General features: G+C 28.0%; 1 protein-coding gene across 1 annotated transcript in view; it reads left to right on the forward strand.

Moving 5' to 3' along the window:
* Window positions 1-12,503, forward strand: part of LOC143231631 (E3 ubiquitin-protein ligase MARCHF6-like) — a 95,285-nt gene extending 82,782 nt beyond the window's left edge. Inside the window, exons 19-23 of the mRNA XM_076466170.1 lie at window positions 4,509-4,642; window positions 5,563-5,652; window positions 8,810-8,942; window positions 9,320-9,455; window positions 12,153-12,503. Of these exons, the coding sequence (XP_076322285.1) occupies window positions 4,509-4,642; window positions 5,563-5,652; window positions 8,810-8,942; window positions 9,320-9,455; window positions 12,153-12,246 (587 nt within the window). The 3' untranslated portion in view covers window positions 12,247-12,503. The remainder of the gene's footprint in view (window positions 1-4,508; window positions 4,643-5,562; window positions 5,653-8,809; window positions 8,943-9,319; window positions 9,456-12,152) is intronic.
* The last annotated feature ends 723 nt before the right edge of the window (window positions 12,504-13,226 follow it).

Genomic DNA, 13,226 nt, shown 5'->3' on the forward strand with positions numbered 1-13,226 from the left:
TATTGACAAACTAGAATATAAAGAAATAACCTCATATTTTTTATTTTCCTGAGATATAGCTTATGTACTGAATCAAACATGGCGATCCTGTTCAACTCTTTCCATTTTTTGAAACAGTTTTTTTTATACTCTTACTCTATAGTATATGACATGTTAATAACCAATCAACAGCTTAGAATGTACCAGGAGTGATTTTCCTATTATATTAATCTTTGAAAAGCCTTCCACATTCTTTCAATTCAAGTTTTGAAGGAGTTGGGTTGTGTCTCTGGTCTACTTGAAGTTTTGCATTTTGTAAAATTAAAAAAAAAAAAACTTGTGTCTTATAGCAAAGCCACATCAGGCTATCTGCTGTATCCAGCAAGAGGAATTGAACCCCTCATTTTAGCACTGTAAATCTGAAGGCTTATTGCTGTCTCAGTGTGGGACAAAACCTTAGTAAATAAGGTTAATAAATTAGAGTAGAATTATGTGATATCAGTGTAGTTATTTCTGAGTTTTTTTGGCTATTTAACTGTATGTATAAAAACTATAAAAGAAATGTGTTTGATATCCTCCACATACAAAATTTTAAGAGGCTTAACAACCTGTGCCTGGCAACAACCAAGTACAAAGGTTGTAGCAAGAAGAGATAATTGTTTAAATTACTTCTTGATTTGTTGTTCTATGGTTTAATAATGTATAATAATTTAAATGTGACTGTATATTACAAAGTCCTAGTCTGTTAAAATATAGCCAAGATATGGAAGACTAAAGGTCAGTTTCGTAATATTGGATATCGTAACCCGAGAGCATATGCACCTAATCAGTGCAAACTTTGTAAGCATGACTGGAAGGTCAGTAGAATAAAAGTAATAAATATATATGTTCATATGTAGCATTAAGGGACTTAAGCTACTTAATTAAAAGTAATAAATATATATGTTCATATGTAGCATTACGGGACTTAAGCTACTTAAATAAAAGTAATAAATATATATGTTCATATGTAGCATTACGGGATTTAAGCTACTTAAATAAAAGTAATAAATATATATGTTCATATGTAGCGTTATGGGACTTAAGCTACTTAAATAAAAGTAATAAATATATATGTTCATATGTAGCATTACGGGACTTAAGCTACTTAAATAAAAGTAATAAATATATATGTTCATATGTAGCATTAAGGGACTTAAGCTACTTAATTAAAAGTAATAAATATATATGTTCATATGTAGCATTACGGGACTTAAGCTACTTAAATAAAAGTAATAAATATATATGTTCATATGTAGCATTACGGGACTTAAGCTACTTAAATAAAAGTAATAAATATATATGTTCATATGTAGCGTTATGGGACTTAAGCTACTTAAATAAAAGTAATAAATATATATGTTCATATGTAGCATTACGGGACTTAAGCTACTTAAATAAAAGTAATAAATATATATGTTCATATGTAGCATTAAGGGACTTAAGCTACTTAAATAAAAGTAATAAATATATATGTTCATATGTAGCATTACGGGACTTAAGCTACTTAATTAAAAGTAATAAATATATATGTTCATATGTAGCATTAAGGGACTTAAGCTACTTAATTAAAAGTAATAAATATATATGTTCATCATATGTAGCGTTACGGGACTTAAGCTACTTAAATAAAAGTAATAAATATATATGTTCATCATATGTAGCGTTACGGGACTTAAGCTACTTAATTAAAAGTAATAAATATATATGTTCATATGTAGCATTACGGGACTTAAGCTACTTAAATAAAAGTAATAAATATATATGTTCATATGTAGCATTACGGGACTTAAGCTACTTAAATAAAAGTAATAAATATATATGTTCATATGTAGCGTTATGGGACTTAAGCTACTTAAATAAAAGTAATAAATATATATGTTCATATGTAGTATTAAGGGACTTAAGCTACTTAAATAAAAGTAATAAATATATATGTTCATATGTAGCATTAAGGGACTTAAGCTACTTAAATAAAAGTAATAAATATATATGTTCATATGTAGCATTACGGGACTTAAGCTACTTAATTAAAAGTAATAAATATATATGTTCATATGTAGTATTAAGGGACTTAAGCTACTTAAATAAAAGTAATAAATATATATGTTCATATGTAGTATTAAGGGACTTAAGCTACTTAAATAAAAGTAATAAATATATATGTTCATATGTAGCATTAAGGGACTTAAGCTACTTAAATAAAAGTAATAAATATATATGTTCATATGTAGCATTAAGGGACTTAAGCTACTTAATTAAAAGTAATAAATATATATGTTCATATGTAGCGTTATGGGACTTAAGCTACTTAAATAAAAGTAATAAATATATATGTTCATATGTAGCATTACGGGACTTAAGCTACTTAAATAAAAGTAATAAATATATATGTTCATATGTAGCATTACGGGACTTAAGCTACTTAAATAAAAGTAATAAATATATATGTTCATATGTAGCATTAAGGGACTTAAGCTACTTAAATAAAAGTAATAAATATATATGTTCATATGTAGCATTACGGGACTTAAGCTACTTAAATAAAAGTAATAAATATATATGTTCATATGTAGCGTTATGGGACTTAAGCTACTTAATTAAAAGTAATAAATATATATGTTCATATGTAGTATTAAGGGACTTAAGCTACTTAAATAAAAGTAATAAATATATATGTTCATATGTAGTATTACGGGACTTAAGCTACTTAAATAAAAGTAATAAATATATATGTTCATATGTAGCGTTATGGGACTTAAGCTACTTAATTAAAAGTAATAAATATATATGTTCATATGTAGCATTAAGGGACTTAAGCTACTTAAATAAAAGTAATAAATATATATGTTCATATGTAGCGTTATGGGACTTAAGCTACTTAAATAAAAGTAATAAATATATATGTTCATATGTAGCGTTATGGGACTTAAGCTACTTAAATAAAAGTAATAAATATATATGTTCATATGTAGCATTACGGGACTTAAGCTACTTAAATAAAAGTAATAAATATATATGTTCATATGTAGCATTACGGGACTTAAGCTACTTAAATAAAAGTAATAAATATATATGTTCATATGTAGCGTTATGGGACTTAAGCTACTTAGACTAAACATATATATTTTGTGTTACAATATGTAGTCATTCTAGCATGAAAAAAACATAATGTTTCTTAATTTTTTTATAATGATTATGATAGACCCCACATAGATTATAGAAACTAATATAAAATATAAAGTTTTAGTGAAAACAAACATTTGAAATGTATTTAGGAGGTTTTAGAGATTATAAAAATAATATTTGAGATTTGGGGTCAAAGAAATTTTGCTGGTACTTTCACTGGATCTTTAGATTATCTAGCCAAAAAAATAAAAGAGAAGTGGTCCGTGTATTATAGCTCAGCTCTCAGTCATACATTTTGGTTTCATTACTGCTTTGAAAGTTTGGACATCTGATGAAGGCTGGAAAAATGTGATGTAATATCTTCTAAATGAATTCTTAAATGTGGTCCCTATAGTGCTGTATATGGTTTGAATGAGACCCTGTAGGATGATGATATCACTCTTGTGAAACATGTATGGGTAATGCTTGTTGTTTAATCAAAATTATCTACTATGTTTACTGGAACATATTTGTTAATATGTAAAGGTAGGCACTTCACAAGTAGGTTTTATCTTTCAATGTGCGGAATACAGTCTCTATCTCAATACTCCACTAGCTTCTACAGTTGATAAATTCAAAATTGTTTAACTGGTTCATTTCAGGAATTGAATAAAATGGCCCTATACAGACTTCAAACAATAGTATTCCCAGAAATGATATACAAGATTTGCATAAATTAACTTTTCATTGTCACCAGTTTTATGGATAATACTTTGACCACACCTTATTGATAAGTTTTGTTCACATTTTGCTACACTGGACATACTTAAGTCCTCATTAAATTGTGACAAAGATAGTTGGTAACTCACTTTTAGTCAACCTACATATATATATTTCACTATGTGAAAAATACCACATAAGTACTTAGAAAAATTCACATGAGAATACCTAAATAAAGCTGTATTGCTTACTAGTTACTGGAAAAGTGAAACAGCACAGTTTGTCTGCTGTCACATCAGTACTGAATAATATCTTTTCTAAAGCTTACTGATTAGACCTTGTTACATATTTAATACGTCATGATACTTCTGGCATATTATCACACATTTCTCCCTTTTGAAAATATTGGAATGGTTAACTGTTATAAATTTTGATTGATCTTTGATACGTGAAGTAAACTGTGTAGATGCACCTTTAAAAATAAATTTTAAAAAAATTTTGAAAAATCCTTTATAATATGAAAGAAATATTATAAATATGCAAGTAATAGTTTCTCAGAATGACTGTCTTATTTTAAATTCAGTTAAATTAATACTTAATGGTTTAAAACAGCTTTTGATACTTGTAAATCTAGGTGTAATTGGTTTTGTTTTTATTTCCAGACCTCAAATCTCTTCTTGCTACCAGCATCCTGCTTGGTGTTATTCCTCTGTTAATGGGTCTGTTGTTTGACCTGGTCATTATCATTCCACTAAGAGTTTCCTTACACCAAACACCTATTTTATATATTTGGCAAGTAAGTTTACTTTTCTTTTTAAAATCATTCCTGTTGGAGGATTATAATGTTAAAACTGTTTGATATCTGTTGTGGGTAAAATGTAGATAACCAATATGTAGCTTTGTACACAAACAAAGCATCTTTAAGGTTCATCTTCACTGAATAATTAATAAAAGGTAAATGTTAGTAGTACTGCTTTATTTAGAATTCTGGACAAGTTGAGTGTTCATAGCTCTCTCAAGTGCTCACTCATAATGAAACATTCAAAATTCAATTAGAACATTTCATTTCTATCTAGGGTTTTAACCAAAACTTTTATATAATTGTATCAAAGGTTATAGTGCTAATACTTAACATGTACAAATATGTAGATGAAATCGTATTATACATAGCAAAAAAGTTTAAAGGTTGTGCCAAGCTTTATACTCTTTCATAAGCATTTAGACTGTGAAAATGAAATAAATGGGGGATATTGTTGATACTTCCTTGGTTAAAAGTTTTTCAGCATGTCCTTTATATTCAGTTAGTCTTGTAAGTGAAACACTGGTAACTAAAACCCCTCCTTCAATTTTAGAAAGAGAAATAGTGCTATAAAGAAATACTTCTAAACACACTAATCTTAGTTTTAGTAAAGGTAAACAGTGGTGAATTTGTATATTGAGGTTAATATCTGTTTCAATTTAGAAATACTTTAATCCTAATTTATATTAAGTCCAATATATATTGGCACTAGTTTGACTGTTGTTACTAGAAGATTTGGGTAATGTATTTTTAGTTTTTTAGAAGCTGTACCAGTTTCACTTGCTTTGGTTATTGTGTTAGTTATGTTCATTTGCATGTTATGAAAAATAACTTTCTTTAAATATGATTTTAGCAAAGTTAAAGCTACAGTTTTTAAAGTTTTTCTCATTAAATTTAAGTTCTTCATTGTTTTGTAGGACTGGGCTTTAGGAGTTCTCCACACAAAAATTGTTTGTGCTGTTACACTAATGGGACCTAACTGGTGGCTGAAAAGACTCTTAGAACAAGTAAGTGTTCATGGTGCTTTAATGTTAGAAATGTGTTGGTGAAGTAGTTATGACTCTTCTGACCTTAAGTTTTGTTTAAGTAGGTTCAACTCCTACACTACAGGCATCTTTTTGTGTGCACCTCACAGGGTTTTCGTGAGTTACTTTACAAATTTAATTTTAATTAAACTACTTTCTTATTATGTCATGAATAAATTTGGCATAAAAACATAGCTAATAATCCAAATATTAATTGTATATAAGTTTTACGTTTATAATTTCATGACAGTATTAAAATATAATTCTGAATTTCTACAAGTATGAGAATTGTGATATTTTCAGTCTAGGCATTCCATCTTCTCTAATCCATTTATTGCACCTCTAAGAAGCATGAAATTTATTGTACATCACTCATTATAATTTTGTTATCATTCAGGCAAAGCTTAATTTTTATCACCTTAAATCATTATTAGTTACAGAGCAATAGAATAGAAAATCAGACCTTTCTTGACACATCCTCTATTTCACAAATTGCCAATAGTTCTCTGTAATGTTTAACACTATATTATATATAACCTATAGAAAGTCATGGCTTTAATATATCAAATGCAATACTATATTATGTTGTTTTTGTACAGAGAATTGTCTTTGTTTCATTTCCAGTTCAAACTTATTAAAAAATCAGATACAAAACTAAAGTTCATAGTATGTAAAAACTACACTAACACTATAAAATACAATGCAACAACTGCCACTATTTCTATATTGGAGAAACAAGCAGAAAAATGGAAACAAGATTCATAGAACACAAAAAAACACTTTCACACATTTTTGAACACTGCAAATCAAACAAACACATCATAACCATAGAAAACACCCAGATATTAAGTAGGGAAACAAACAAAAGCAAAATCAAAGAAGCCCTACTTATACAGTAACTAAAACCAAAATTAAAACAATATAAAGGAACACCTTTATACCTATACTAATTAATAACCTAACATCTAACTGCAATGCCCACTACAATCCTGTATACGTTTATACTCTCGTCCCTAATACATGTGTCCAGCAACGGTCACTTGCAAACTTTTTTTGTTAACCTGAAGATGACCTAGGAAGGTCAAAACATTGTTCTCTTCTTATCAGTAAAGGTCTTAATATCAACACCAAATATCTTACTTTTTGTAACTAGCACTCAGTGTTTCACTTAACTATTTGGGTTTATTCCATTGTAACAGAAACTGTAGCTACAATGCATAGCTTCACTTGGTTTAGATAATAAATTCTAATTGAGTCTGAAGTATGCATTCGACATATTAAGTAGTAAAGATTATTGTTAAAATAATAAACTGGTGCTTGTAGTAAAGTAATGGGTGTGTTGTCTCCAATGTTAGTTACCACTTTACATGTAAAATCTGCCATCATCTGGAAGGACAAGAAGAATGGTACACACAATGATTAGAGAATTTATTGACTCTTTGTAAACACCAATGTGAAAGAAATATGGCCACAGATCATTTTTTAACAAGTCATGGATAAATTGCACCTGATATGAATCCACCATTTTCTGTACACATCTTTACCAAAACTATAAAGTACACCACCAAAACATTCAAAGAAGCTCTTGTTATTGAACAAATATTACCAGAGTTGAATAGGAACAAATATAGTGTCCATAATGATAATTTTTTCATCTTATCTTTTATTATCTCAGTCTTTGATTTAGGTGGAACTTGTGGTAACCACAGGTAGTAGTTTATTATTTCAACAAGAAATACATCAAAAGAACGTAGTAAAATTGTGTAATATAGACTCAATTAAAATTTGTTGTTTAAACCATTTCACTCTTTGCACTGTAGTTACAGTTTGTGTTTAATGGAAGTCTCCTGAATAAGCTGTAACGTGAAATGCTGAGCATCCAATTAAAGAAAAACTAAATATTTGGTGTTTAAAATGTTTATTACTGTATTAAAATGTCTGGTATGCACTAGTTATATAATATTTCAGAGAATCACATTTTTCATTAGTAACTGTAAACAGTGTTAATCCAAAACCCTGGACCAGGCTTCTTAAAATAAAAGTCTGCATTTTATGAGTAGGATATCTGTTATGTCCTTTTTTTTTTATAATCACATTAACTTTTTCTTAAGAGTCACTCGACTATACCAACCTTGCAACCCTCAAGTAACCATCAGGGTTTCCATACTATGACTTTTAATGTTGTACATAAAATAAATTGTAATAAAATATGGTAATAAATATTAAAAGTTTTTTCTACACAAAATAATCAGATTTTTTAATTAAGTATTTTTAATAATATTCTATCCATGGATATATGGAGTGGGGTGTTGACTGCTGTGAGTGTTGTGATCCTTATGTTAAGTTTAAGAGTACTTTAGGCTTAAAATTTTTCAAATTTTGTTTGTGTACCTTCTGAAATATCCTAAACAAATGTTTGTTTTTTAATATATTTAATGTTTTTTCTCTGCCCTAATTATGTATGGCCTTTGTTGATTTGACCAACCGATAACCATAGACAAAAATATGAAATAACTTTAAATTGCCCATGTTTTATCTTTCTAGAATGAATCCTAATTATAAGATGAAATTACAACTTAATAACACTTTACATGTGTTTCTACTTGAGTAGAATTTTCTTTTAATGTAACTAAAAGTTATAACATGTACAGTTTAGTCTCTTGCTAGAGGGTAACCAAAACCATTGTAGTTATTTTTGTGTTTTAACCCTCTTACTGACAAGGTGTGGAATTCACTGACACTGGTACAAGTCACTGTTATGTCATTCATTAGAAGAGACTGAATATTAGTTTGTTTTCACAATTTGTGAAGAAAGAAGAACAATTGTGTGAATACTATCTGCTGAACTGGATAACATAAGCATTTCCTGTTGTTCGTACGTGTGTTTTAATACTTCTCATATCATTTGTAGTGTGTTAGCTTTCAGATCACGTTTTCCTTGTAAAATTTATCCATCAAGGAAAATATGTCACAATAATGGTTTCCAGTTACTTTAAAACTAACAAAAATAAAACTTGTCTTTTAAGCAAGTTGTATTTTCAAAGTTATCTATCATAAGTAATTCAAGTGTCAATAACTTTTAATTACAACTGTATATACAGAATTTTATATTTAGTGTCATTCTTATATACCACACTAGGTTTACCATGATGGCATTCGAAACATCAGCTTGAAACTCATAATTGTGGACTTAGCATTGCCAGTTATCATCACCTTAGGCTCAACCCTTGCTCTGCCATACTTGTTTTCATGTAGCATATTACCCATGTTTGGTAAGTTCAGAACTGAAGACCTCTATGTTATCAAAACAAGTATTTATCACAGACCATTTAAGTGAGTTTCTTAGTGTTTTTCACCTTCCTTATTTTAACAAAGTTTCAGACATTGTTTTTATGGTAACTCTGAAAGAAAATATCCAGTGAATTAAAACAAAATTTTAATATTGCAAGTTAAAACTGATTTGAAAGACTCAGAAGTGTTCAATGACTCGGCTGTTATGTGAAGTTGTAGCATTGTTTTTGTTAAGCTCCTAAAATATTATGTTTCAGTGACATTCTCTATAGTTGATTAACATTATGTGCAATAACAGTGGAATTCTCAGGACCTTTCTTGTTCAACAAAATATACCGTTTTCTAACTTCTGCTGTAGGTGCCGGTTTTGAAATGCAGAACTTGATATTGAGACGGATCTACCCATCTTTGTTAGCTTCTGTGGTTATTGCAGGAATAATAGTATTCCAAGTGGTACAGTTCTTTTATTTATACGAACATATAAGAAATGATAAGTAAGTATGAAATATGCATGACTTAAAACCATTTTATTTATATAAACACATCAAATGGTAAGCACATAAAACTAGAACTTAAAACCATTTTATTTATATAAACACATCAAATGGTAAGCACATAAAACTGTAGAACTTAAAACCATTTTATTTATATAAACACATCAAATGGTAAGCACATAAAACTAGAACTTAAAACCATTTTATTTATATAAACACATATCAAATGGTAAGCACATAAAACTAGAACTTAAAACTATTTTATTTATATAAACACATCAAATGGTAAGCACATAAAACTAGACTTAAAACCATTTTATTTATATAAACACATCAAATGGTAAGCACATAAAACTAGAACTTAAAACCATTTTATTTATATAAACACATCAAATGGTAAGCACATAAAACTAGAACTTAAAACCATTTTATTTATATAAACACATCAAATGGTAAGCACATAAAACTAGAACTTAAAACCATTTTATTTATATAAACACATATCAAATGGTAAGCACATAAAACTAGAACTTAAAACTATTTTATTTATATAAACACATCAAATGGTAAGCACATAAAACTAGACTTAAAACCATTTTATTTATATAAACACATCAAATGGTAAGCACATAAAACTAGAACTTAAAACCATTTTATTTATATAAACACATCAAATGGTAAGCACATAAAACTAGAACTTAAAACCATTTTATTTATATAAACACATCAAATGGTAAGCACATAAAACTGTAGAACTTAAAACCATTTTATTTATATAAACACATATCAAATGGTAAGCACATAAAACTAGAACTTAAAACCATTTTATTTATATAAACACATCAAATGGTAAGCACATAAAACTAGAACTTAAAACCATTTTATTTATATAAACACATCAAATGGTAAGCACATAAAACTGTAGAACTTAAAACCATTTTATTTATATAAACACATCAAATGGTAAGCACATAAAACTAGAACTTAAAACCATTTTATTTATATAAACACATATCAAATGGTAAGCACATAAAACTAGAACTTAAAACTATTTTATTTATATAAACACATCAAATGGTAAGCACATAAAACTGTAGAACTTAAAACCATTTTAGTTATATAAACACATCAAATGGTAAGCACATAAAACTAGACTTAAAACCATTTTATTTATATAAACACATCAAATGGTAAGCACATAAAACTAGAACTTAAAACCATTTTATTTATATAAACACATCAAATGGTAAGCACATAAAACTAGAACTTAAAACCATTTTATTTATATAAACACATATCAAATGGTAAGCACATAAAACTAGAACTTAAAACCATTTTATTTATATAAACACATCAAATGGTAAGCACATAAAACTGTAGAACTTAAAACCATTTTATTTATATAAACACATATCAAATGGTAAGCACATAAAACTGTAGAACTTAAAACCATTTTATTTATATAAACACATATCAAATGGTAAGCACATAAAACTGTAAAACTTAAAACCATTTTATTTATATAAACACATATCAAATGGTAAGCACATAAAACTAGAACTTAAAACCATTTTATTTATATAAACACATCAAATGGTAAGCACATAAAACTAGAACTTAAAACCATTTTATTTATATAAACACATCAAATGGTAAGCACATAAAACTGTAGAACTTAAAACCATTTTATTTATATAAACATTTATCAAATGGTAAGCACATAAAACTGTAGAACTTAAAACCATTTTATTTATATAAACACATATCAAATGGTAAGCACATAAAACTAGAACTTAAAACCATTTTATTTATATAAACACATCAAATGGTAAGCACATAAAACTGTAGAACTTTAAATAATTTGTTTGTGTTCTTTCTTAATCAGCCTTAAATGTCCAGGTTTGATTCACATAGTTTGTAGAAGATACATATCATCATGCACAAAAGGAGTGTATACTATTTAATATTATAATATATATACTGGAATCACAAACTTTTTTATTATTATTCTTAGAAAATTATATCAAATTAACACAGTAACCTTATCCAAGAAGTTAAAAGGTGCCACCTCCTTGTAGATGATTTCCTTTCTCTCTTCAGACTTACCAAATAAAGTCTTAAGTATTATTTTTTCATGGGAACATAAGGAAGGATAGTAGACATAATATTAGATGTTGTAATTTAGCTTAGTTTTGAAGAATGTTGTATTTTTTGCCACTGAAGTTATTTGTTTTAGTGTGTGGATAGCAAAGAAACATTCTGTGATTTGTTTATTGCACTATAATATGCTCGTGTCACTTGTAATAATAGCCATAATGTATATGCTACAACTAATACAAAATATAATGTCTAATATCCAACGTTTGTGGCAGTATCACCAGATGCTTGTTGTGGCACACTTACTGCAACAGTTCCTTGCACTACAGTGTGTTTTATAGCATTTGTAATAAATCGTTAGCTCCTAAATATAGATAAATTGACAGTCTAGCTAAAACTAAAAGAATCTAATTTATGAAATATTGATAAATGTGTTTCTATATCTCTAATTAACCATCTATGTTTAAACCAAATTTTATGATCCATTATTATAGAATAATTTGAAAGACAAATCACCAAAGCTGATAATAAGATGACTAGATGTAATAATATAAACTATAGAAAAATTGGCTTAGTATGAAAGTCCTTTTTTATTTTCAGGTATCTGGTGGGCCGAAGATTAGTGAATTATGAACACAGAGCAAGTGGTAATTCTGGGCAGAGGTTGGGTGATCCAGTTATGACTCTTTCCTAAAACCATATGTACAAATATGTAAATATGTTTTGTACATTTCCTCTGTGAATATTGAGAAAGGAAAATTTAATTTTTTGTACAGTTGGAGTTTGTTTCACCTTGATAAAAAATCTGAAGACATTGAGGTGACACTTTAATCCTTTATTAGAATTTCCTCTTTCCCTCAACAACATTTCCAGATTAAAGTTTGCATCAGAGAGTGTTCATCTCTCAAGATCTACGTATAGAGAAGCAAGCGACAGAAGCCTGTTCAGTTATCCAACATGCTAATATCCAGTCAGAATTAAAGGTGTTCGACACATTTAATAAAAAAAAAAGTATTTATCATTTGCTTAGTGAAAAAATAGTAATATTGGCTGAAACTTGAGAATCTGTTATCAAATACATCAATTACAACTGTACATCAATTGTTTGGTTTCTGTTTTGTAGGATTCATGGTTCCCTGTACAATTTGTGCTGTAAATTCTGAATAGAAAACAAAAATATTGTCATGTTCATAGTTCTTTAAATTATAGACCCACAGTTAATTTTCTCTCTCATGGTTAGGCCTGTACATAAATTTGTTTACATGTATAACCTTTCTTTATCATTATATTTTGATCCATTAGTGATGTTTAAAATGTCAATTCTTTTGTTTTCCAGTAAAAACTTTGGGTAGTTAAAAGTTTTAAAAAGTTATATTTGTTACTTTTGTCAGCAGTGTCATAACACCTTTGGTATTTAAACGTTTATTATAAGGGTAGTGCTTTTGATGTTTGTGACTTTAGAAGCTTTTTACCCTCTTTATAACAATAAAACCCTTAATATTGACACCTTTAGCAACGTTCTGTGTAACTTTTCTGATCAGAAAAATATCTCTGATAGAGATCATCTGTGCTTTGTAACTTTCTCAGTAAGAACAGTACCCATCATGTTGAATAATTTAATAAAAACAGCTCCCTCTGTTATTAAAAAGTGTCATGTATTGTTTAAAAAGAAAC

Source organism: Tachypleus tridentatus, chromosome 11 (genome assembly GCF_004210375.1).
Source record: "Tachypleus tridentatus isolate NWPU-2018 chromosome 11, ASM421037v1, whole genome shotgun sequence".
NCBI lineage: Eukaryota > Metazoa > Arthropoda > Merostomata > Xiphosura > Limulidae > Tachypleus > Tachypleus tridentatus.